This window comes from Ascaphus truei, chromosome 3, assembly GCF_040206685.1.
Source record: "Ascaphus truei isolate aAscTru1 chromosome 3, aAscTru1.hap1, whole genome shotgun sequence".
NCBI lineage: Eukaryota > Metazoa > Chordata > Amphibia > Anura > Ascaphidae > Ascaphus > Ascaphus truei.
This window is the reverse complement of record NC_134485.1, coordinates 94,271,580-94,299,429: the sequence shown is the minus strand read 5'-3', so window position 1 is coordinate 94,299,429 and position 27,850 is coordinate 94,271,580. Positions and strand designations below refer to the sequence as shown.

Sequence of the window (27,850 nt, the reverse complement as noted above, 5' to 3'; positions counted from 1 at the left end):
TATTTTGTGGACAAGACAAGAATGTTGCTGGCGACGGAGACCTCTTCTTGATGAGGTCAGTAGCACTTTATTATTTATTTGAATATGCTAGTTAATGTTTTTTATAATGGGCAATTAATCTATTATCCATATCTGGATAATAGTTATTTTGCACATTATTGTACTGTAGGTGTTGGGGGGGGTGTATGTATTGAATGTATAGGCCAGGTTTATTTTTTTTTACATTCAGGGTTTGTTCCGTGGTTCCGCGTGAGACCTCTGGAGACCACCTGTGGTTTCCTCGGGTATCTCATGGGTACCAGGCTGGTGGTTCCACGGGTGACACATGCGGGGATGAAGCGGTGGCCTCACATCTGTGGGGGCACCGCAGACCCGTAGTCTGCGGGGATGAAGCTGTGTGGTCCCACTTCTGTGGGGGCACCGCCGACCCATAGGTGCGGGGATGAAGATGTGTGGTCCCACTTCTGGGACCCGTAGTGAGCAAGGAGACCCGTAGTGAGCAAGGAGACCCAAGGAGACCACCTGGGGGCCATGGTGCTGGCGGGACCCACCAGCAGGCTTCCAGAACCTGTTTAAAAAGGGCTGCTGGTACCCTGTAGGTCTGTCCAGGTGCCCCGCCAGCCCACCGGGGACTCGCGTGGGGCTGCGTTATGAACCCTGTTTGTAAAAGGATAAATCTTGTATTTATAGGGGGGGGCATAGGGGGTGGGTAATGTATTTAATAAATATAATGATGTTTATTGTGGGTCACTATTGTTTTTATTGTAGGTACTGGGTGTGGGGGGGGGGGGTTCCCCAACGATATGTGGGTAGGCCTCCCTTGTGGGTAGTGGGTGAGGGGGCCTCACGGGATGAGGGGTTAGTGTGGGAGGGTATGTAGGCATCCCGAGTGGTGGGTGAGGACATGCAAATGAATATACAGGAATATTTACAGTTGCTTTATGCTTTACTGTGGAGGGTTTTAGTCACTTTTTTTACCCACCATAACCTTAATAGTGGTGGTGATTACCTACTCTTATCTCATTTGAGCAAATGTCAGCAAGCCAGCCTCACACTGATGATACCCATCAAGGTTGAAACATGTCTGTGAGTGGGTTAACTGACTTTGCATCTCCCAAGTCCTTGCTTAAAAGCTGTGTTTAAAGCAGCATGCATTGACTAAGGGTTGCTCATGTAATGTGAGCATGAGATAAAAAGTGGCACTGTGTGCTCATTTGCATGTCATTTCCCAGAATCCCTTGCTGCAGTGGAAGTGCTGTTTGCTGGGTGATAATGGTGAAAGACAGGGTTGCAGACCTGTCTAAGACATGCACATGAATATACAGGAATATTTACAGTTGCTTTATGCTTTACTGTGGAGGGTTTTAGTCACTTTTTTTACCCACCATAACCTTAATAGTGGTGGGTATGTATATATACAGTGTTCGACAAACCTATACATTTGCTCGCCCCGGGCGAGTGGATTTAACCCCCGGGCGAGTAAATATTGGCCCAAGCAGTACACGTTTGGTACTAGGTGGCGAGTAGATTTTTTTGTGTGGCGAGTAGATTTTTTGGTGATTTGTCAACCACTATATATATATATATATATATATATATATATATATATATATATATATATATATATATAAATAAAGCAGTCAGCACTCTATTGTAAAGCAAAAGGCAGTTGCTAGTCCCATAGGAATCCACAAATCATACGAACCAGCCCAAAGACCAGTAAAGAGACAGCAACCAGCGAGGTGTAATCCAAAATAATCTGTATTGAAATGAACAGATACACGAAAGCCAACGTTTCGGTCTCTCAGGGAGACCTTCCTCAGGGCCGTGCAAACACCACACTAACAGTGACCCTACTTATATACCCACACCCCTAGTGCAACCAATTAAACATAACCAATCACCAGCAACCTGTCATTATTTACCTGTTGTGCAGCTGAGCACCATTAAGAAACAACCAATGCCTGGACCAAAAGGAGCCATGCGGATCCACAAGCAGGAAAAAGCAATATAGTGATCAAAGGCAGCCAACTCAGACATCTCCGTTTGAAGTCCTAGATCCACGAGCAGGGAAACCCCTCTCGTGATCAAGGCTGCCTGCTCTAATGTCCATAGCCTGCGACCGGTGTCGGGAGCTGCAGCGCGTCACCTGACTAGCCTGCGCGTCATAGGGCAAAGGGTGAGCCGGGGAGCCAATGGGAAACATCACTGCGCACTGGAAAGTCACGCAGTACCCTAATGGAGGAACCCTGGCAACCAAGGACGCCAGCACACAGTCCGCGCAGGCGCAGTAGTAAAAACTGATAGAAAGGGCAGCGCTGCACCCACAGCACCAATACAAGGCAGACACACGAGCCAAAAAAGCCTGTGGCTGAAATTAAAGCCACAAAAGGCAGTAGTGAAGGTACCAGGAGTCTCAGCTGCACCCCACAACATAAATAATGACAATAAAATGACAATAAAAACAAGGGAGTGACAGTGTGCAGGGGAAGTGAAGCTATGGAGGAACAGTGTCCACCCGTCAAACTGTACATGCAAACATAAAAATAGACATTCAAACATGGTCAAACATCCAAGCAAGTAAAAATCAATGCGCAGGTAAACATAAACAATTTGCAAAAAATTTACAAAAAACAGCCCAGTTTTAACTCTTCGTTCAGTCCTCCTGGTGCCATGGTCCGCAGTTCAAAAATGAGTCTGGCCTCCTGTTGTAGCAAGATCTTGCCCCTGTCACCACCACGCGTAGGAATAGGGACCTGCAGGATAGGCATGCATCTAAGCGTTGCTAAGGAGTGTCTATGTTCTTTAAAATGTCTCGCGACAGGGAGACATTTAAGGTCCATGTCATCGCCACCACTCACTAGGGCTTTCCTGATCGTAGTACGGTGCATATATATATGTATGTATGTATGTATGTATGTATGTATGTATGTATGTATATATATATATATATATATATATATATATATATATATATGTATGTATATGTATAGGGATTGTTGTTATATATATACTGTATATATATATATATATATATATATATATATATATATATATATATATATATATATATATATATATATATATACATATATATTTATTTATATTCATGTATTTAATTATTTAGATTTATTTATTAATTGTGGGGCTGCTGTGCGTGAATTTTTTTTATTGTGGCTAGCGGGGGTGGGTGAAGGGGGTATTTGGCACTTGATGTGAGTTTAGGACTTGCGGGGGGGTTGCGGGTGCACTTAACCCCTTCACGACCGTAGCAGTTAATACCGCTACGGTCGTGAAAGGGTTAAGTGCACCCGCTACCCCCCCGCAAGCCCTAAACAACCACCGTTGGGGCTAATACCCCCTTCACCCACCCCCGCTACCAACAATAAAAAAAATTCACACACAGCAGCAGAATTAATAAATAAATCTAAATAAATAAATAAATACATGAATAGAAATAAATACATTTAAAATACATTTTTATTCATAGTGTAGATGTGCAGGGGGTCTCCGGAGCTGAACCGCTTTGGTTTAGGTCTGGGGACCCCCTGCTTCCCGAGATATAGGCCCCTTTAGGAGGTGCCGGTATCCCTCTGCTTGGTTTACATGCCGCGGTCACGTGATCGGGAATTTTAAATGCAGAGGGATACCGGCACCTCATAAAGGGGCCTGTATCTCGGGAAGCAGGGGGTCCCCAGACCTGAAACCAATGCGGTTCAGCTCCGGAGACCCCCTGCACAATGTTTGCCTTACTCTATAAAAAAAAAGAAGAAGATACAAGAATTATTCATAGTGTTACATTTCTTGATAACTACATGCTTCTTTCTATCTGTAATTCCAACATACATTACTGTACATAGTAAAAACATCTTTACTGCAGGAACGATAGTGTCAATATTCCAAATTGACAAATGGGGTTCAGTTGATAATAAGTCCAGAGACCCCCCAAGTCCATTTCTATAATATATCAACAGTATCTTCATTTCAGCAATATTATTTCGTCAATAGCTTAATACTAATTTGACTTCCCAAACCTAAAAATACTATAATTTTATCAATTTTATTCCCATGCTTCATTATGCTGCAAATTAGAAAGTATACCGGTATATCCTTGAGAACATTCTTGCCAAGTAAATAGTTAAAAATGAGACATACATCCAAATGTATAATTCCCTACAATTACAAGAAAAACACACTAGTAATTAAAAAGAAATACAAGGTTACTTATAGTTAAATAACATACTGTAGTGTTGGCTTTTGTACAAGGTGATACGGAAGGATATATTTTTTAACAGTCAATTAATAACGGTATACAGTCTAGTTACTTGAAATTATAATCACTGTTTCTCTGTATGCTGCACAAAACATATTTCTTTGTTCAAGTTGATTTTACAGGGCATGTCATGCCAGTGGTTATTATTATAAAAGTTATATATAATGATAATAGTCTTGCCTTTCTTTCGAAGCGTTAGAATTCTAGGCGTCACTGAAATCTTTTCATAATGCTGCAGTGCACACTGCACTGCAGTAGTGCTGCAGTTTGGAAAGCCTAATCCTGCCATTAAAACCTTCATTTGAAAGATTTACAGTTCCCTAGTGCAACATCGAGTGTGTCTTTATTTTTAATTCTATGCAAAATAACTCAAGGTTGAAGAAAAACACTATGTAGGCAGAAATACTAAAATATACTGTAGAAGAATAATGGTGGATGAAGGTTAGTGCATAGATTCAGTCCATATTAATCTTTTTAGATGATCTTGCATAAAATATAAGCAAAACAGTTTATTCTATTTTCCAGGGGCCTAGTGGAAGATTTCTGCCAGGATTTGTGGTAGCAAATTCAAGTGTCTTCCCACCCAGCTCTGTTTACCAGTTACATATCTTTAATGATTTTGTCTTTGCAGCTTTACTGAATGAGGAAAGTTATGAAAAAGTATATAGCTATATCTATTTACTGTATATTCTTTAGTAGAGCTCACTTTTTGCTGTCTATCTTACCCACTATTTTACAAATGTTTTGATTTACTCAAATTATCCTACTGTATATTTTATAGAATGTATGCATGTTTAATAGCAAATCACATAACTCACTATTTGTGCTCCACCCTTGTTTTCCATATTTATCATACAGATAAGAGTAAGACTAACTATGTGCGTTACCACTGCTGTCCGCAGTACCACAATCGTCAGATGGATTAACGCTGTGGTGGGTCTGATCCGGAAGCATGGACACTCTGCATTGCGATTACGGCAGACTGTTCCCAGATTTTAAATGTACAGATGTAGCAAGACTTACTGTCCCCAGCACCGTAGACAAACAAGCAAAAGTTGACAGCGCTGGGGCATTAAATCTTACAACATCTGAATATTTAAAATATATTTCTCACATTTACTTTTTTCTCCTTTTTCCTGTGAGTTCAAATGCATAATCCACCTACAGTACACAGACCCCTCAGATCACTGAATAGCACTGTATATTTCTTTCTTAGACAATGTATGTTCTCTTCTGGTTTTCCGTGTGTCTATGTAAAGCTAGTAGTTGTGATGTCCCCAAGTGAATGACACTAATGAAAATAAATTATGGGGAATTAAGAAAAATAAGATAGAATGAAACACATTAACAAATACCACAGTGATTGGGGTATAAGGGTAGCCTACAAAGCAGTGTTATGGAGCAAAGAGTTTGACACAGCAGGGATCTATCATTAAAAACATAAATACATAAATATTTTTTTAATGAATGTATATATATATATATATTGCAGAGGTCTATAGGGAATAGATAACAGTAAACAAATTAACAGAAATTAAATGTGCGGAGACTTGCCTGTCACGGTGCTGTGTACTTTTTGGCTACAGGTGTCTGACATACAATAGTGTGTCTGCTTAAATTACCTTTTTATGAGCAGTCAATTTGCCTAAATGGAAAATTGAACCCACAAGTTCTTCATCACAAGCCTAGACACAATTTAGTGTGCCACATCACCACCTTGTGCTTTGTTTGCAGTACTACTCTGTATTCTGTCTCTGGGAAGATATGCACTTTCAAAATCAACAAAATATTTGCCCACACAGTAAAACTAAGTTGTCATTTTTAATTAAACATGTAGGCTTTATATGTCGACAAATGTAAATTGATAAATATGGTGAAATGCATTGCACCAATCCTTTATCACACACACACACACACACACACGCATGCACGCACGCACGCACGCACGCACACACACACACACACACACACACACACACACACAATACTATAATGTTGTGTCCTAGATAAACATATTTTTGAGCTGAAACACAATTAATTGTGTTCAATTTTCATAAAAACTTTGTATTCCAGGGAAGAGTTACAAACAAAACAACAAACTATTTAAGGTAGGTCATATTTTATGAGTCCTACTGTATCTTCTATTATCTCAAAAGCCACTGCTGGATCAAAACGACTGTACATTTAAAGTATAGTGATACAGTACTTTGTTGCTTTAAAAAAAAACGAATATTTGACAGGTCATAACATTATAGAACCATTTTCATGTAACAATAAAACTCCATATTTCTGTATCTTTAAAATACCTAATTTTTTGTAAAGTCAATACAGTACATTTCAAGTGAGATGTCTTGTTTAAAAAAAATTGTGAAAAATGTTTATGTTTTTCAACTTACAAGCAAATTGCTCATAAGAATATAGAATTATCAAAGGTGTATGAAACATCTACAGAATAGGCCACAAGTGCAATGCACATACAGTAAAGGTTGAAAGCTATCAGGGACCAACTGATTGCAATTAATTAAATCCTTGAATGAGAAATTATTACTTTAAATGACACAAAATTACTAGACATAATGTAGTATGTTGAACCTTATAGATCCCTTCAGTTGTTTGCATGAATCAGCGGCTCTGATCTTTTCAAATATAACATTGATTTTCATTTATTGCTAATAAACTGGCTAGCTAGCAATATACTGTACTATAATTCACACATTACACAGCATGAATAACAATGTACAAGAAGGGGAAAGACATACCCAGTTTTGGCGAAGTTAGTCCAATATGTCATAACAACAGCACTGAGCATGACATCATTTTTGGAGAAGTTGCAGTTAAAGAGTTCAGTGGGTCCAATCATAGGAATGCCAAACACATAAGGGACTTCATCACCATGAGCAGAATCAGCCCAGGTTGGCTTCATTTCACTTTGGCAATGATGGTAAAATGCATAGAAATATGTTGGAGAGCCATATCGGGCATGTAGGTCAGCTGTTGCAACAGCAGGGGCTACCCACTGATGATCTGTGAAAAGTGCTACTAAAGTCTTCCTCCGAGTCTCTGGATTTTCCTTATCGGCCCAATCAGTATACATGAACTTAATAGTTTCTCTAAGTGTATCCTTTCCCTCGGGATAACCATATAGATTGTCAACGAAGTTGGAGACTGAAAAGTCAAAGTCACTTGGAGAGACACCATCTTCATTATCTACCATACCATCCACAAATTTTAAGCCTTCCCCTTGGTTCACTCCAAGCATAATATCATAGTTAAGGAACTCCCCTTGCTCCATTAGAATCTGAGGGTCATCTGGAATGACATCACCATCTATGACTGGTCCAAAGGCAATGTGGTACGTGGCTGGTGTGATGGACTGTTGAATGAGTTCTTTGTAGTTCTTATCCCGAAGGCATTCAACCAAGTCAATAGTATCGAGCATGTCACAACCCACTTTATCTGCCAATATCCGAGTATACTTGGCAGGCTGGTAGTTCACGGCCCAGCTGGACAGGGCTGTTCCACTTTGTATGATTGCTTTTTGAAACAAACCTGCAGGTGCAAAATTAAAAAATGCAAATGAAAACCTTAAAATCATAAAACAATGCAGCTTTTACTAACTAGATAAAACATGCATTGTGTCTGTATAATGTGAATCCTAGCTCCTAATAGAACAGTATTTAGCAAAGGAATCACGTTTTTTCATCTAGCACAATATACTCTGTAAATTTCCAGCATAGCATTTAACTGAATTGCAGCCTCTCATATTTGTTAATATGTGTTTAATTCTAAAGTTCAAATAAAATAGACTTTTACAATTACTAAGGATGCTTAAATACATATCTAGTATTTGTGCAATTGAAAAAATTATCTTATCTGTTCTAAAAGACTACCAGTTATGGGCAATCATGTCCTCTTGTCCATGTAATTGACTCTTATAAATAGCTTTTTCACTTTGAAAAGGTCAATGGGAAATGAAAGACCAATTTCTTTAAGAATATATCTAAGTAATCATACTAAAAAGTAAGCTGAAATCAATGTAGATAATTGGTTTACTTTAGTCTTTTGCATTACATGTAATGATCTCTTGGTTGAGACGATTTGACTGATCTTAACAAGTTTAAATGTAGTTCTTTCTTGAATTCATTTTTAACAATTCCTATTAGCTTCAGCTATGTGACAACACATTTTTACTAAGAGCAGAACCCGGTCCAGCAACTTGGGATGCTCCCTCATGGGGTTTAAACACATTAAGAGAAAACAGCAAATGGGTGCTAAGACATAAAAACGCAGGACAAGAGATTTCATTGAGTAAACAGGGTAGTCATGCACACCCAAAAATGGATCAATCAAAAAGGTGATTTAATGACTAAAAATAGTCATAAAAGCATCCAACATGGTTATGCTGTTATGACTCTTTTTAGTCATTAAATCACCTTTTTGATTGATCAATTTTTGGTGTGCTTGACTACCCTGTTAACACATTTTACTCATATGCTATGAGAGAAGGTAGAGCACTGCTGAAAAAAGTAGGGCTGGAGGCTGAGTAGTGAAAATTAAAAATGCTTTAATAGAGATGCATGGTAGCAAAAGCTACATAAAAAGGGTCCTCTAATGCATTTCGCGCTAAATAGCGCTTTATCAAATCACATCACTACTCAGCCTCCAGCCCTACTTTTTTCAGCAGTGCTCTACCTTCTCTCAAAGCATATTTGATCTACACAACGGACGGATGCACGCGTATATGGAGCATAAGGGGTCTATCATGTGAGTCATTTATCTGTATTTCTTACATTGTGACTGTGACTATAAGGTATTTGCATGGCTCCAGCCTTTGGTTCAGGACACCATCCCTCTCTATAGTGAATGCACTGGGAGTCCTTCTATATAGGGGCTGTTTTGTGATTTCATTTTGAGGGTGGTTATATGCTTTCTGTCCATATCAGGCTTTATTTGGTGAGCTATATACCCTGTCACATATATACATTTTTTCATTGATTTGACTCAACCCTTGACTCCTGGGCTATATTGCCTTCATTGCACTATTCTGGGAATTAGAAGCACCATACAGAGATTCATTTCTCATCCTTTGCTGACATTTTACTCATATACAGTACAGATAAAGCATGATATCTGTCAAAGTGTCTGCAAAAAGTAGGCACTTCATCCATGCACCTCGCCGCACTGAGCCCACACGAACCTCGTTTTGGGGTCAGATGGAATTATTATTTTTGTTATTGTGTTGTTGCAGTTCAGTGCGTGTCCGGAAGGTGGCGCACTGAATATCTTTCCTTTGACTCTGAATGCTACAGTACAGTCTCTGAAGCAGGTGTCCAAAGAGAAGATAAAATGTACACGTCTCTTTGTCTAATGACCTTGTACAGTAAATATCTACTGTTGCAGTTTCAGATTTGATTAAAAAACACTGCATTTACTGAATCTTTCTGATAACTTTTATACTGTGCTGTGCATGGGATAGGGCATGGCGCTTACTCATTGCCACACAAGATCGGCTTGCAGTTATGCCTATATGATATATTGTATCATTCATGTTAGGACAGATAAGAATGCGACTATCGGAAATTTATGAATATATCATTGACAAGTACACATTCTACAAACAAACATCAAACCAAGAAGGGTGGAGGAATTCTATTAGATTCAATTTAAGCATGAATGATTGCTTTATTCGAAACACCTCCACATCCCGACAAGAGAGGCAGTGTGCTGGGCACTGCATTCATCGTTGATGGGTATGTTTGATCATGGCAACTTTCAAAGAAGAAATACTGTAGATTGAATAATAAACCTTCCCGAACAGGTCCCTCAAATCTGTCTCCACCCATGTACATGCTCCAACCTAAGTGCCTGCCCGAATACCTGTCAGGATCGCCGCCAGGCTCTGCCCCCAGCACGCGTCACGCGGCTGTACCTCTGGCACTCACAGACCGCTATTTGTGCGCACGCAGCTGCGCAATGCTTCATCCACGGAGGCGTGCTCCCGCAGTATCAACACGGCACACACTCTCTCTGGCGGCGCACCCTCTCTGCGTCGCACTCTTCGTATGCGCGCATGCCGCGCGCCAACGAACACTAGCAGCATCAGCTGTGTTACACCAGCAGCCAATCCTGCACTACCCTATCGGCTCGTGGCTTATGTGTGAGGTCATCATCTGCTGGTTCCTGATTGGTGCTTTCCCCTTTAAATGCCTTCCTGTTTCACTTTCACTTTGCTGAACATAAACACTGTTGTGCTGTGCTCGCTGCTTCTTGGATCTTGTCTGTCCCTGTGCCTTGCCTTACTCATGTTGTGACCCCTGCTTGTACCTGGACCCGTCTCTTCTCTACCCCTGGACTTCGGCTTGTTATTGGACCTCCGCTCTCTTCTCTCCTCGACCACTGCATCGGATAACGACCATTCTTCTCTTTCCAACCCCGGATCACGGCAAGTACCACGGCTTCCCCGAACTCTCCTACCCCGACCCAGCTCCACGACTCCGACAACGCATTCCGGACCTGGCTCTTTGGTTGTAGGGCGGCGGTTATATACATCCCCACCTCAGCCCCGCGGTCTTGTCCTGTTTGTGGTGGGCGCAGCGTGACATTATGTTCAGCCACACAAACATGGACCCCGCTGAGGTGGTCAACGATTGGAGAAATATGACGGGTGGTTTCTGGAAATCATTGGATCCTGTGCTCTAAGGGACAAACTGCTAGACCACCTTAAACAAGACCTAGCTGCCCTTTCTGACAGGGTCAGGGTTCCTTCTGCCTCTACTATTAACTCTGCAGCATCTATACCTATTTCCACTCCAGTGGCCCCGACTTTTGAACCACGATTACCTACCCCTAACCGCTATGCTGGTGATCCTTTGGGTTGTCGGGGATTCCTGAACCAATGTTCAATATAGTTCGAACTGCTTCCTTCTCATTTTTTCTCCCAACGCTCGAAAGTGGCATACATCTGACCGATGATGCCCTGGCCTGGGCCTCTCCGATCTGGGAACTACGACCAAACCTGACCTCCGATATCAATCTCTTCACCGCTGAGTTCCAGAGGGTCTTCGACACACCTGGTCGCAAGGTAAATGCCGCTTCTATCCTTCTCAACATTTCTCAGGGGGACCGTACCGTGGCCCGCTATGCGCTGGAGTTCCGGACTGTGGCCTCTGAGACCGACTGGAATGATGAGGCCCTGTCGGCAGCATTCTGGCAGCGGTTGTCCGAGCGTCTCAAAGACAAGTTGGCGTCCCAGGACCGTCCCGGAGGACTTGAAGACCTGGTGGCTCTTTGCATCCGCATGGATCTGCGTCTTCAGGAGAGAAGAATGGACAGGGGCAGACGACAGCAAGGTATACAACCTCCTACCTGTCATCCAGCAGGATCCGTGCCTCCTGCAGCACCAACGCTTGACGAACCTAGGCAACTAGGAGGGACCAGGCTTTCGTTCGGTGAGAGGCAGCGCAGACGATGCGCACGCCTATGCCTCTACTGCGGGAACAATGGGCACCTACTGGCTACCTGCCCACTGAGATCGGGAAAACTCCACAGCCCAATAAGAGTCAGGAGGATCACGCTGGGCACCGCATCCTTACCTCCCTCGCAACCTTCCACTAGGATCAACCTCCCCATCACCATATCTGTAGAGACCTTCTGAGTCACGACACAGGACTTTCTGGACTCCGGGTCAGGGGAAACTTTATTGACCAAGGATTTGCAGAGAGACACCGAATACCCTTGGTATTTAAGGATCGTCCCGTGGGTCTCGAAGCGATAGATGGCCGTCCGCGATAGATGGGCATCCGCTGCAACCCGTGTTCATCTCCCTTCGGACGGTACCCATCCAGATAATGACCGGGGAGTCTCACTCTGAGACTATACAATTAGACGCCATCCATACCCCCTCAGCAGATGTCATACTGGGGCTTCCGTGGCTGCAGACACACAACCGCCTAATCGACTGGATGGGGTATTTGCCTATCTGCTGGAGCCCTCAATGTCAGAAGAATTGCTTACCCCCTTCCAAGGCTTTAGCGGGAGTATCTGTACCTGATCCAGACAGAGTACAACTTCCAGGAGAATACGAAGACAACCGGGATGTGTACAACAAACAGCAAGCAGAGGAACTTCCACCGCATCGCCCGTATGACTGCCCCATCGATTTGTTGCCCGGTGCCATTCCGCCTAGAGGTTGCTCCTATCCACTGTCTCTGCTAGAGACTAAAGCTATGAAAGACTACATTCAGAAGAATCTTCAGAGGGGTTTTATTCAAAAATCTTCCTCACCTGCTGGCGCAGGCTTCTTTTTGGTAAAAAAGAAGGATGGCTCGCTCCGCCCTTGTATAGACTATCGCGGCCTCAACAAGATTACCGTAAAGAATCGTTATCCTCTCCCGTTAATCTCCAAACTGTTCGATAGGCTACAGGGCGCCAACATCTTTACCAAGTTGGATCTACGAGGGGCCTACAATTTGGTAAGGATTCGTCATGGGGACGAGTGGAAAAAAGCCTTCAATACTTGCGATGGGCACTACGAGTACCTAGTGATGCCGTTTGGTCTCTGCAATGCGCCAGCCGTATTTCAAGACTTCGTTAATGAAATCTTCAGGGACTTGCTAGACCAACATGTAATCGTGTACCTGGATGACATTTTGATCTACTCCAAAAACATTCAGGAACATCCAGTACATGTTAAACAAGTTCTTCAAAGGCTACGGGAGAATAAGCTCCTTGCCAAACTGGAGAAATGCCACTTTCATCAGTCTTCAACCTCCTTCCTCGGTTACATTATTTCAGACACCGGACTCGCCATGGATCCCGACAAGGTCAAAGCAGTTACGGACTGGCCTTGTCCATTATCTCTTAAATCCGTCCAAAGATTTCTTGGGTTCGCAAATTACTATCGGTGGTTTATTCAAAATTTCTCCTCTATAGTGGCACCCATTACGGCTTTAACCCAAAAAGGGGCGGATCCAACACACTGGTCTCCTGAAGCCACCAGAGCATTTGAAAAATTAAAGAAAGCCTTTTCTTCTGCTCCCATCTTGGTACACCCAGATCCAGGGTTACCTTTCACGCTGGAAGTGGACACCTCCGACATAGGAGTTGGGGCAATATTGTCTCAGAGGAAAAACCCGCAGGCCCGCCTGTATCCATATGCGTTTTTTTCCAAAAAAAAATTTCTGCAGAGAGAAACTACGATGTAGGAAACCGCGAACTCCTCGCAATAAAGATGGCTTTAGAAGAATGGCGACACCTTCTCGAGGGTACAGAGACACCGGTTACTATCCTGACTGACCACAAGAATCTACGCTACATTGAAGGTGCGCATCGCTTGGGGTAACGACAGGCACGGTGTTCCCTATTTTTCACCCCGTTTTAACTTTCTTATATCATATATTCCTGGTTCCAAAAACATAAAAGCCAATGCACTATCCAGACAATTCCTGGTCGAGGACAGAGCAGAGGATCGTCAACAGACTATACTTCCTCCCGCATGTATTTTGTCTGCCAACACCTTTGACGCCTTACCACACATTACCAGGGCTCAACGTAACATCCCTGTAGGCCTGTTCACTCCCACGAACTTCCATAGGAAAGTGATGGAATGGGGTCATGCTTCCAGGACCGCTGGTCATCCTGGCACCAGAGAACAATCAACTTGTTGGAGCGCACCTTCTGGTGGCCAGGCATGCGCAAAGACATTGAAAAATGTGTGGCTTCGTGTCCAATATGCACTCAGAATAAAATGCCTCGCAATAGGCCGGCAGGCCTTCTTCAACCACTACCAATTCCAGATCGTCCATGGATGCATCTCTCCATGGATTTTATCGTGGAGTTACCCAGCTCTAAAGGGATGAACACCATACTGGTGGTTGTGGATCGCTTTTCTAAACAGGCGCATTTCATCCCTCTTAAAGGTTTGCTCAGCGCGCCTAAACTCTCAGAGGTCTTCATCAAGGAGATTTTCAGACTCCACGGTACTCCACAAGTCATAGTCTCGGACCGAGGCTCGCAATTTATCTCCAGATTCTGGAGAGCCTTCTGCCAACGTCTGGGCATTTCACTTCATTTCTCCTCTGGGTACCACCCGCAAACGAATGGACAAACGGAAAGGACCAATCAGTCATTAGAACAGTTCATTCGCTGTTTTGTCTCGGATTCACAGGATAATTGGTCTGATCTCCTCCCATGGGCAGAATTTTCACATAATAATCTTAGAAATGAGTCCACTCAACAGTCCCCTTTTTTCACAAATGATGGATTTCATCCCTCGGCCTTTCCTTCCACGGTCTCCAGTTCGGGAGTTCCCGCCACTGAGGACAGAATCCAGTGCCTCCAGGACTCTTGGGAGAAGATTCAGGGGAACCTGAGACAAGCCATCAATATGCAGAAGAAACAAGCCGATCGTCACCGTCGGGAGGTTCCATATTTTACTCCTGGACAAAAGGTCTGGCTTTCTACGAAGAATATTCGTCTCAAGGTCTCTTCACCCAAATTGGCACCCAGATTCATTGGCCCATTCGTCATTACGGAGAGGGTCAATCCTGTCACCTACCAGCTTAAATTGCGGGCAACCATGAAGATTCCTTCCGCTTTTCACATTTCACTTTTGAAACCTTTTATCCAGGATCCTCAATCATCCATTCGAGACATGCCGCCTCAGCCTGTTCTTGTGGAGGGTCAACAGGAATTTGAGGTGCAGAGAATCCTCGACTCCAGAGTATCAAGGGGGAAACTGCAATACCTCGTTCATTGGAGGGGTTTTGGTCCAGAGGAACGTGAATGGATCCCTCGGGAACAGGTACACGCTTCCAGATTGGTCAGGGCTTTTCATCACAAATACCCTTTGAAGCCTGCCCTGGGTCGTCCGGAGGTCTCCCCTGAAGGGGGGGGGGGTACTGTCAGGATCGCTGCCAGGCTCCGCCCCAGCACGCGTCATGCGGCTGTACCTCTGGCACTTACAGACCGCTACCTGTGCGCACGCAGCTGCGCAATGCTTCATCCGTGGAGGCGTGCTCCTTCAGTATCACCACGGCACACACTCTCTCTGGTGGCGCACCCACTCTGCGTTGCACTCCTCGTACGTGCGCACGCCGCGTGCCAACGAACACTAGCAGCATCAGCTGTGTTACACCAGCCGCCAATCCTGCACTACCCTATCGGCTCGTGGCTTATGTGTGAGGTCATCATCTACTGGTTCCTGATTGTTGCTTTCCCCTTTAAATGCCTTCCTGTTTCACTTTCACTTTGCTGAACATAAACACTGTTGTGCTGTGCTCACTGCTTCTTGGATCTTGTCTATTCCTGTGCCTTGCCTTACTCATGTTGTGACCCCTGCTTGTACCTGGACCCATCTCTTCTCTACCCCTGGACTTCGGCTTGTTATTGGACCTCCGCTCTCTCCTCTCCTCGACCACTGCATCGGATAACGACCATTCTTCTCTCTCCAACCCCGGATCACGGCAAGTACCACGGCTTCCCCGAACTCTCCTACCGCGACCCAGCTCCACGACTCTGACTACGCATTCCGGACCTGGCTCCGTGGTTGTAGGGCGGCGGTTATATACATCCCCACCTCAGCCCCGCGGTCTAGTCCTGTTTGTGGTGGCCGCAGCGTGACAATACCATTTCCAGTATGGACCAACCAACTCCAAAAACAAGATGAACCTACATCTCAGCTATCTGCCTCAATCCGAAGACTTGCCCTAACCTGAGTACCTGTCTCCACCTGAGTACAGTACCTATCCCAAAACCATTACCAGTACAAACCAACCAACTCTGAAAGCGAGATGAACCAACATCCCACCTACATGATTGACTCAAAGTAAGAGTTTTCCTACAACTGTATAAGATTTTCTATTGGGTCAACTTGTGTTATAGGTTTCCATGTAAAAATAGACAATTATATTTTGATAAAAAGGCATGAACATAGAAGTAAAATAATTAAGGTGTTCTTGATAATTTAAGGCTGCTTGATTTCAGAACAGGCAAGTAACACATTGCAATAACATGTACTATACTTTGTTTGAGACCTCCCCCAAATATCTTTTAATGATGCTCCTATATAGTTATTGTTCAGATATCCTAAAAAAGACTTTAATATTTAATATTCTTCCATTAATATGCACTTTTATGTAGTAGTGCATGTACTAGGTTGTTTAGAAATACTGCTGCGGCCAAGTTTATTCGAGCATTTGCCCGTTCTTGGCCGCAGCAGTAGCCTGGCGCGCGCCCGAGGGTGACGGGCGCGCGCTGAAGCAGCGGAAGAGCGCCCTCCGATCGGGGCGCTCTCCCTACCGCTGCCGGGTCCGCCGGGTCCCCCGGAACCCCCTGCCGCCGTCCCGCGATAGCGGGACACCAGGGCTCCCTCGGGGAGCCCTGGACGCGCGTGCAGGGGGCGCAGACTCCCGAAGACGCGTGACGCGCCGAGGGGCGGCCACTAGCAAGCCGGGAAATCTCCCGGCTTGCGGATCTGGCCGATGCGCAATAAAGCGTGTCGGCAGTGTATGGGACCTGCTCCATCTTACAGTTGTGTGAAAAAGAAAGTACACCCTTGTTGAATTCTATGGTTTTACGTATCAGGACATAATAACAATCATCTGTTCCTTAGCATGTCTAAAAAATAGGTCAATTTTATTTTATTTATTTATAAAATAAAATACAACCTCAGATGAACAACAACACAACATATTACACCGTGTCATGATTTATTTAACAAAAATAAAGCCAAAATGGAGAAGCCATGTGTGAAAAACCAAGTACACCTTATGATACAATAGCTTGTAGAACCACCTTTAGCAGCAATAACTTGAAGAAATCGTATTCTGTATGATTTTATCAGTCTCTCACATTGTTGTGGAGGAATGTTGCCCATTCTTCTTTACAACGTTGCTTCAGTTCATTGAGGTTAGTGGGCATTTGTTTATGCACAGCTCTCTTAAGGTCCAGCCACAGCATTTCAATCGGATTGAGGTCTGAACATTGACTAGGCCATTGCAACACCTTGATTCTTTTCTTTTTCAGCCATTCTGTCTAGATTTTCTGGGGTGCTTGGGATCATTGTCCTGTTGCATGACCCAATTTCGGCCAAGCTTTAGCTATTGAAGCTATTGAATGGGACATCTGTCCCATTTAAGCCTCCGTAGCTGACCGAGTGTGCTGTGTTCAAAGATCTCCTGCATGATTCTGTATTCCAGACGCGGCTTCTAGGATCCTATATGCTGCATTGCACACGGTCAGTGGTGTTGCTGATTTGGACTGTTGTACATGTGAGTTTTGTTGTTATATATGTGTGAATAAATGCACTTTTATACACTATTGAACACATCTCATATACATCTTATTGGGATCACGTGGTTGTGAGCTATATCTGACACCTGGAGGAATATCATTACTGAAGGGATAGAGATCTCTGGATCCACTTTAAAGGAACAGAAACCCCTCATTGTGTATGTACACATGCCCGTGTGAGTATTGTGATATTACTAGCATTATTCACTCTAAACCTCCCCTGGCTGATCCCCCTGCTATATTGCGAAAGTATTTTGTCTAATCTTTTGCTCCCTATACATTGTGTATATGATATTGGGAGGATCCGAGGACCATCTGGACAAGGATTTCCATAGAAGAGTCAAAAGCAAAGACAAGTAAAGACAAAGACAAGACAAGATAAAGACAAGTAAAGAGAAGTGTTGTGTATTTACTTACACATGGCCGTGTGAGTAGTAAGATCTTATATTTGTGCTATTTTCCCTACCCCCACTTTTCGAGCTTGCATATATATTCATATTTATTATTATTCATTATCTAATCCCTTGCAACCCCCTTTTATGTGTTTTACTGTATGTACGAAGGGTCTTGGATAGATCCTATTGGGGTTGCACCAGACTGGGATTTACATTCTAGCCCTCATTCTCCCTTTTGCAAGGGGAGGGCAGCTACATTCGTAGTTACGGTAATATTGTGTTATTTTCTTTTCTTTCTGATTTAGTTCTTTCTGATTTACTCCTTTATACGAGTTAGCACCCGAGTTCTTTTTTGTTTTATTCCTATGAAAGCAGTAAGGGTGTACTTAGTTTTTCACACATACAGTAGCTTCTCCATTTTGGCTTTATTTTTGTTAAATAAATCATGACACGGTGTAATATGTCATGTGTTGTTGTTCATCTGTGGTTGTATTTACCTAATTTTAAGATCTGATAAGGAATAGATGATTGTTACCATGTCCTGATATGTAAAACCATAGCATTCAAAGAGGGTGTACTTTCTTTTTCACACAACTTTATATAAAAATTGGTATACAAAAGGAGTGGACATTGTGCTCGTGTTATTCATAAATATAGAATTTGACTTTTACTTTGAAAAATATACAAAAGACTTGTCCATAGGGACAAAGTAATTTTTTAATATATAAACCTTTGTGGAAATTATTCTACCTCTAGTATGTACTGTACACAAGGTACTGTAAAGGATGTGACAGCTAGAGTTAAACCATGGAAAGTTGAAAATTGGCAAGTTTTATTTATTTGTATTAGTTACATGACACATTTTATATGTTTTTGTGCCTCTGTATGTCATTCCTTGTCCCATGTATTTGCAGGAAAGAAACTACTTGATTGAAATTAGCATAAATCTCTGAAGCTAACAGTCTGGCATCTGACCTCACAAAACCTTACATATTCTACTTGTACAATATTTCTATTTCAAAGAAGTTAGACAGATATACTGTATTTCACAACTGAAATTTCAATAAACAGCTTCTGGAGCAGGCTTTCTCAACTTCAGTCCTCAAGACCCTCCAACACGTCATGTTTAAAGGATATCCCTGTTTCCGCACACGTGACTCAAACAATGGCTCAGTCAAAGACTGAGCCATTGATTGAGCTACCTATGCTGAAGCAGGTATATCCTAAAAATGTGACCTGTTGGGGGATCTTGAGCATTGGAGTTAAGAATACCTGCTCTAGGGGACACATTTATCAAATGTATTTATACAATCTAAATCTTTATGTTATGAAAAGAGTTTTCAGTATTTATCAAAAATATTTTTTAGAGAATGGCAAAACCTGTTATGTGAAACCAGAACCAAATACAAAACTCTAAAAAACCAAAACCTTAAAATTATTTAGAACCAAATTCAAAATTGCTTGTTAGATCCAAAACCATATCCAAAACCCACATTTTTCTCTATAACTAAAACACAGAAACTGTAAAAGTGTGTTCTCTTGATGTTTTGCAATATTACAAGTCATACAGGATAGTGTACTGCCCTTTTCCATAATTACAATAAGTATAGTTCATCATCATATATATTGCAGTTGTGTTGTTTTATGAATCATATTGTAAAGCTTATTTTTATTTAATAAAACAATAATAATCATCTACAAATAAGAATATGCTTTGTAAATGTAACTGGCTACATTTTAGTCTGTTTTAACAGTATTTAAACAGTGCAATCTTTAATCTTTGAATAAGCATATTAAGATCTATTTTAACATGAAACAACTAAATTAAGTATGTGAGCCATTATATAATTCCACATATTATGTATTTCCGAAATTTGATTTGTATCTCTTTGAAAAATAAACATTCCTGTAACATTTGGGCGAAAGTAATTTTTTCAGTTTCTAAAAACAAATATACCAGTAATAAAAAAATATTTACCTTAATCTACTCTACCTACACAATGTTAATAAAGAGATAATGCCAAATAATCTTTAAAACAATAACTGTTGTTTAAGATAATTTTTCAAAGACTTCAAAAATATAGTTTGGTATGAAATAACATACACATTATGTATAATACAGTAAAATACTACAATTAATCAATTTAAGAGACATCATGCCAAGTGAACAATGTGGAATACTTCTGTTTCACCTAATTATGTCCTATGAAATTGAACTGTGTAAAGGAGACTTTTGTTATAAAAATGTATGGGGCCTGCACTGTGTATTGAATGTGTTAAATTCCTAGAGTTAAAAATATAAACCGTGTACAGTATCATACTGTACATGCACATGCAGATATGAACATGCTCAGCTTATATAGAGAAGAGATAAAGGATTCAACTGAATGGGACGGAACTTTTCTTAAGAAGTAGAACCGCTTATTAAATACTGTATGGTCCATAATAATTTAAGGAAACATAGCACCAAAATAAGACAACTGTGTTATAAATACTGACTAAGGAACAGACATGGACAAATATTTTGCCAAAACTCAAATTGGCCAAAATAAATGCTGTGTTTTTCACCTTTTAAAATATTTGGTAGTTCCTCAGAGTTCAAAATAAAAAAAAAACAATAGGCTTTTTAATTTTTTTTACTTGAATGCTCGAAAAACGTGACATTTGCCGCAAATGTGCGTTTGCATGGAGAACATTAGCTTACAGATTCAAACTTGCATCATCGCAAGCACAAAAAATGAAAAATAATTGCACCCAGTGTGTGGGTTTTTTTTCCAATTCTTTCCAGAATTTTGAAGGAAAAAAAATAGCCAACCGAATTGCAACAGATTTACCTATTTCTAATAAGGAAGCTATTCTAAGCAAAACGGCAAGTTTAGTTTAATATAGAGAATATTGCAAACGCATCCTATTTACATTATCTATATACTATCCTATATGTACTGTAGGATAAACAGGAATTATGATACAATTCTAAAAATTCAGACCTTCAATTTACACTGTACATCCTGTTATTATAGATACCATTATTCTTTTCATTTTCTTTAAAATGTCAAGATTATGCCCCTGTAGCTGCACAACGCTGTTGAAACAAAGCTATCTTTACTGAAAGCATGTTTCCCTTCCCTTCATCTATCTGCTCCTAGGCAACATCGCCACTGAAAGGAATAGAAAAAAACAAGCAGAGATGTGTTTGTTGGTGTATTGTAGTTTCTGGCCATATAGATTTGAATTGAGCTATTGAAAATATTACCTTCTGAATAGTGGGACAATGTTAATAGGCTTACACAGGATGCTCCCGCCCCAGATCCAAAAATAGTCACTCGTTTTGGGTCTCCTCCGAAGGCTCCAATGTTTTCCTCAATCCATCGTAAAGCCTGGATTTGATCAAGTAACCCATAGTTTCCTTTTGCTGCTTGGTCCCCTGTACTTAAAAAACCTGTGTTTGAAAAATACAAATATACTATTTAGTCATTGCGGTAAATATTGTTTGTACTTATCTTTTTTTATTATAATATATATTTTATATAATCAAAAATTGCCATCTAAATTATGAATTGAAAGATGGATTAACTGCAAGAAGCAGTATAGTGCAATAGGCTGATGAAAGGATACAGGGTTACCCTCATATAGACACATCATTCATAATAACACTTTATTTCATATAGCATTTTTCTCCCAATTGGACTCAAAGCGCTTCACAATTACAGTATAGTGCACAGCACATATGATTTTTACAGACATTGTCCCTGCCCTAATGATCTTACAATCTACAGTATGTTTTTGGTGTCTAAGACACAGGTAAATAAATTGCACTTGCCCATGTTCGCAAGGAGCTGACACCAGGCTCCCCTGATTTCAACTCAGTGTCGTTGTTTACAGAGTGAATGTATTTACTCTCTGAGCCACTACCTCAGCAATCACACAAAAGCCCCAATTAATGACTCCCATTTTTACTTTTTCAAAGAATGTTTAATACATTTAAATATAATTTAAATTTTGCCATTTTCAGATTTAAAAATATTCTGATTTGAAATAGGTTTATTTCCGAAACACCGTTTGGAAACTATATTATATATGAACACATTTTTTCTAAAACCATTATCTAAGTTATATTTAATGCGTGAGTCAGTTCAAATTTAAGAGAATCAGCAGAAAACACACTCTCTTACTGTACAGTATATAGGTATATTGTCTTTTCCTATTCCTTTCAGATTTGCCAGAAACAAAGCGCTAAACATGCTGACTAGAACAGTTCACATCAGTCACTGCAGCCAAATTACCACGGAGAGCCATGTGTTATTTATCTGCTCTGCCTTTTTGTGACAGCCAAGTTAATGTCAAAATCCTAGTGGGAATTATTTTAAGCAGATGGAAAGTCTAGATGTACCCTAGTGGTAAAATCCCACCTGCAATCTAGTTGTATTCCAAGAATTGTCTTCAGAAGACTGGTAGAAATATAAATGTAACAATTTATTCAAGCTACACATTGACTGCTTGAGAAGCCTGTAACACGTCTACAATATATAGTGTAAGATGCAGCAGTAGTTCTAAAACCTCTTATCAGGGTCTTACCTGAAGGAATAACCAATGCATTTACGCATACAAGCAGGTGAATACGTCAAATTAGCATATAAATAGGCTATTGATTATTTGCCCAAAATACCTACAGTAGTTTGACTCAGGATCTTTAAGAGAGATTTGGGAGCCACTGGGAAAAAGCAATGCTATCACACAACGATCTCAAGTAGTATTTTTTCCTCATATTTTGTCAACATGAGAGACAAAGAGGGCTATTTATCAAAGTCTCCCACCTCCATGACTTGGGCAATTATTGAATGCAATTGGATTTTTCTCTTTGATAAATCTGTATTTGATTTTTGTAACAGCTAGCCTACTTTTCCAGCAGGGGCACATTGCTATATAAACCTCAACAATGTTTTATAATTATTTGTTATAAGGTCTACATACACAGTATATGCTTTATACAAAGATTATATGCATACAGTATCTAGTTGCATACAGTAGGGTGATAGGGGAAACAAGTGACAGGGGAACAGACTACAGTATTATGGTGGCTTTTAAAAGCAAGACACCAACTGTTAAAAACTCCCTTTGGACACATCTTTGTTGGAAACATTGTTTTATCTCAAATTAAACAAATACAGTATTTTATAAAAAAAAAGAAAGCGCTTGTGCCTCCCATAAAGTAAAAGTGAAATATTGTTGCTGAATATCATATCATCAATGTTGGAGCCCTCCTGCTAACCATAGCAGTGAAAGGCTTAATTAATTTCTTTGAAACATGCAGAAGCTACATCTATGACTGTAAAATGTATTTTGTAATTTAATACAAGAATAAATAATCCATTTTAATTAATCAATCATAGCAGGTTAGGAAGGGTTTCCAAATAGTATTACATATACCGGTATAACACATTAAGTTTTCTAAGTGAAAATGTCTCAAGGATATCAAAATATCTATATTTGGTTATTTTTCCATTTTCATAATTACACTTTTATGCCATGTACCATATATATGTACCATATACCACTAATATATAACCCTAAAAGAGAAACTCTAAAACATAGTTCTAAGTAACAGCTATTTTATTTTTATTTTTTATTAACTCTTTATTTAGTCAATTTCCCATTGCACGTATATGAATAAAAAAATGGGATCACAAATATAATAAAAAACAGAAACTAACCTTATACATATGTAGCCATGTATTCTTTTTGGCTACTAATCTGCCCTGCCTAACACATAAGCTCTGGTAACAGCACAGGCAGTGTTAGGATTAATCCGGGTTTCCCCCTGTAGTAAATAGCTCCCTTGAGTGATGGGGGATGGGGGCGGGCTAAGGCCTGTGTACTGCCCAATCAGGGGCTCAGACCTTTGACACTCCCCCGGGGTACAAAAGGGGCTGCACAGCCAAATGTAGTGAGTTCTCTCCCCTGAGAGTCCAGGGACTGTGGAGTCAGGGCTCTGACCACCTTCCATCCCCTCCCTTAGGGGTGTGGCTCAGCTACCCCTCATCCCACCAGAGGGTGAGGGAAAAGCAGAGGATAGACCCTTGGGGCCTCAAGCCTCCTGGGTTAATTCCAGGGACCATCCAGAGGAGAGAAGAGAATTGAACTAGTTATTGAATAAAGACGTTCCTGTTTTTTTATACTCCGGTCTGAGATTGCAATTAATCAGAGGGAGTAAGAGAAAGAGAGTTTTCCTGCAGGGTTTGCATCCAGTACTACTGGAGCCTGCTGGAGATGGAGGCGTTGCACCAGTGAGAAAGAACCAAAATCACCAACTGTCCTGTCTTCACCATTAACAACGACGGAAACTCAGCGATTCTGTGAGCCAGCAGGTAACCAGTAAAACACACCATATAATAGTGAGATCTCTCAGAGTGTGAGGGAAAACCTGTTACACATATAAACAACAATACAAATGCAAATTATTTTCTTGAATCAGTGATATCTATCATTGGTTGAGCTTTGATGACTCCGGACAATAACTGCATATCAAAAATAAAGCCTGTGACACAACAGGAAACCCAACTCATTACTGGGTGACACAACTTAAGAGACATATTTTATCAAATATAACCCTTTGCACGCCACGGCCCCTCTTGCACTCGCAATCACATGACCCCTACATGACCCCTACATGACCCCTCCTCCAAAGTATAAACGCTCCATCACTGATGAAAGAGTGGAAAGGAGAAGTCGTCTTCCATTCCTCTTCCAGTAACATAGCAATCTTGTATTTTACACATTTCGGTGTTAAATCAGATTCAAGTCAATGAAGTTAATGCTGGAACAGGTGCAACAACCCATACTAGTGCTTGATGCATGTACCCAACAGAGCATTGTGGTATCTAGGATCATGCAAGCATTGTGGTATCTGGGATCATATTACGATTACAAATTTTAAAACATTTAACATTGCTATGGAACTTGCAAAAGACACTTTAAAGGACACTCATTATGCTATGAGCAGAGTTGATGAGTATATATGTGGCATATTTAGTAGTGTAATGTATACACTTTGCAATTTTTATGATGAGAAGTATTTAACAAGCTCATAGCAGACATTTTAAGTAGCATTAGACTAGATTGTTCAGCATATTAATGTTTAAACTCGACACGGTTACTGTTTTTTCTTTGTATAACTGAATACACCACCACCACCTAATATGCAGCTATTGCTTCATTATGTCACCACATGATGACAAATGACTGTGTTGCAGCTAAATTCCCTCTCATCTAAGAAGGCACATCATGTGAGAATTCCATGTAGAAGGAGTCAGTAAGATTCCTCACTAAACAAGTGATTATCATACTCTACAGAGAGAGGAGATGAAGAGTCTGAAAGCTACAAAAAGGTTAACATCTAATGGCAGTTCTAAAGAGGGCGTGCTTGCTGCGCCATGTGCACACGCGGCATTTATAGTTGGCTGAGGTTAGTCAGCCTTTCTATATTAGGACCGCGCGCACACGGCAGTGTGCATGGAACCAGAAGACAGGAGGGAAGATGAGGAAAAGAAAGAATTTGCACCACTACCGCCTCTGAAATATGTGTGTCTGTATGTATGTATGTATGTATGTATGTATGTATGTATGTGTGTTTTTTATGTATGCGTGTGCGCACAATGTTAATAAATATTTTATTCACCAATGTTTCTTTTTTTAATAATAATAAATTACACATATACACACACACACACACACACACACACACACACACACACACACACACACACACACACACACACACACACACACACACACACACACACACACACACACACACACATATATACACATATACAATCTGTCGCTCCAGGCAGCACAGACCACCATACACACAAAAGTGTTTGTCACGTGCACGGGCGTTCGGACGGCGCACACAGTATATTACGACCCTAAGGCATGTAATATAGTAAGCGCAGGTGCGCGTGCGAGCACATGCACAGCATTGCATGTGCACATGGTGTGCGCGTTTAGTGCCTACAGGCCAAACGGTAAACTTGCACCTTGAGGGAGCTGAGGCTAAGTCCTTCATCAAACCCTGTTTGAAGGAGCTCTATGAGAACCGCAGAAGAAAGGATATGGAAGTCTTGGCAATTCTTCTATTGCAGGAAAGGTATTTTCAAATAACTGCCTCTCAATCGCCAGGCCACTAGTGTTATTTTCTGTCTTACTTCAATGATCTTGTATCTATGGAAAAATATTCATGTTCAACTGTTGATGGCTCAGGTAATCTGTGGACATGTTTTGCTGACCCAACCAATACACAGATGTTTAGTTGTTTAAGTATGTCTCTGCCCAGTTTATGACGACTGTTGTTATTTGTATCAATTTTCTGCTTTTCATTCCTCCTTGTCCCTGTGTAGACTTGACTACTGTATGACTGTCTAATTTTACCATGATATTTTGGTTCTTTATGTACTGATGAAAAGTCTATAAATCATTTTCTACTGCTTTTATTTCCAGAAAATGTGTTTGACATTTCTGTAAAGAGCTGGCAAACTTCATTGCATCATTACTTTGCCTAATGGAGATTCCAAGCCGGAGATACTGGAATCAGTTGTAAGAACTAACTGGTTGAAGATGCATAGTGAAACTCCACTTTCAGGTTCTTTTTTTATCTTTCACACCATAATAATTATCTTCTGGTGCTTCAGAACAATGCTATCTCTTAATTCAAATTTTCTCAACACCCATTCCATTGGTTCTGGAAATTATTTTGTAATGATCTCATGCGAAACCTTCACATTTTATTACAAATGTACTGTACAGTAGCAAGACTTCCTGTCTTCAGTCCCACAGCTCCATCAAAGTAGACAATGTCAATAGTACCACAGACCTTTACCTCTTTTATCTGCGGCACCATTGACATTAAGTCTTGCTACATCTGTGTCTTAAGGGTCTTGCTACATCTTTGCTAAGAGGATCATACAATCCCTCGCTGATACCGTGTATGCTTCTCAAAACCTTCTTCCTCTTCCTCTTACAGTATATCCTGCACGTTGTCTTGTGGAAGTGAAACTACTCCTTCCATTGCTTAAAAAAATAGCCCCCAAAATCTCAATGACTTTATTGGAGTTAGCTGACTTTTTTCTTGGTTTATTATCCATCTGTGCCTCTCTAGTAACTAAAAAGTTTCTGATATGAAGCTGAAGCTGAGTCCTGTCTCGAGCTTCGATAAGCAGTTCATCCAAATACGGATAAACCTGTATGTCAGTTTCTTACTTCAGCTTATAATGTGACTAGAACATTGTTGAATGGTTTGGGGGATGTCTCTTGCCCAAATGGTATTGCTGCATACTGGAAATTATCTTTCCCTATTGCAAATCTTAGAAGGTTTTGATGACCCCTTCTTACTTGGATATGTATATACACATCCTTGAGATCTATTGAGCTCAACCAGATATCTTGTGGTACCACCTGTATAATAGACCATAACGATTCCATTTTGAATTAAAATGTTCATGGGAATTTATTGACCCTTCTTAAGTCCAGGACGGCTATGAATCCTCCAGTGGCGTTTTTTAAATTAAAATAAGAGTTCTATGTATTCCCCTTTTTCTTTCGCTCTCCGGAACATTTGTAATTACTTTGGATACGAGTAGATCTCTAAATATTTGTTTTAATGCCTTTCTTGCCTCTCTGATACTTGAGAACTTTGATGTAAAAATCTGTCCACATTTGGAAAGAAGTTGATCTTCAGGTGCTAGTTGGTGGAAAGAAGTTGAAGGACCCATTTGTCCTTTATCGTCTGAGTCCAAACAGTCCTGAATGATGTTAGTCTTCTTGCTACTGTAAATGTTAGACTTGCCTCCATTTAGGAAGGTCTTCCTTTGAACAACAATCCTCTATTTCTCGAGCC

At 40.9% G+C, this 27,850-nt stretch overlaps 1 protein-coding gene across 3 annotated transcripts in view; it reads right to left on the bottom strand.

The window, feature by feature from the left end:
* NLGN4X (neuroligin 4 X-linked) overlaps window positions 1-27,850 on the bottom strand; it is a 607,811-nt gene that overhangs the window by 46,711 nt on the left and 533,250 nt on the right. For all 3 annotated transcript variants that reach the window (XM_075594568.1, XM_075594569.1, XM_075594570.1), the window contains 2 exons: window positions 21,212-21,397; window positions 7,033-7,822 (listed from right to left, as the gene is read on the bottom strand). In XM_075594568.1, coding sequence (XP_075450683.1) covers window positions 7,033-7,822; window positions 21,212-21,397 — 976 coding nt within the window. The remainder of the gene's footprint in view (window positions 1-7,032; window positions 7,823-21,211; window positions 21,398-27,850) is intronic.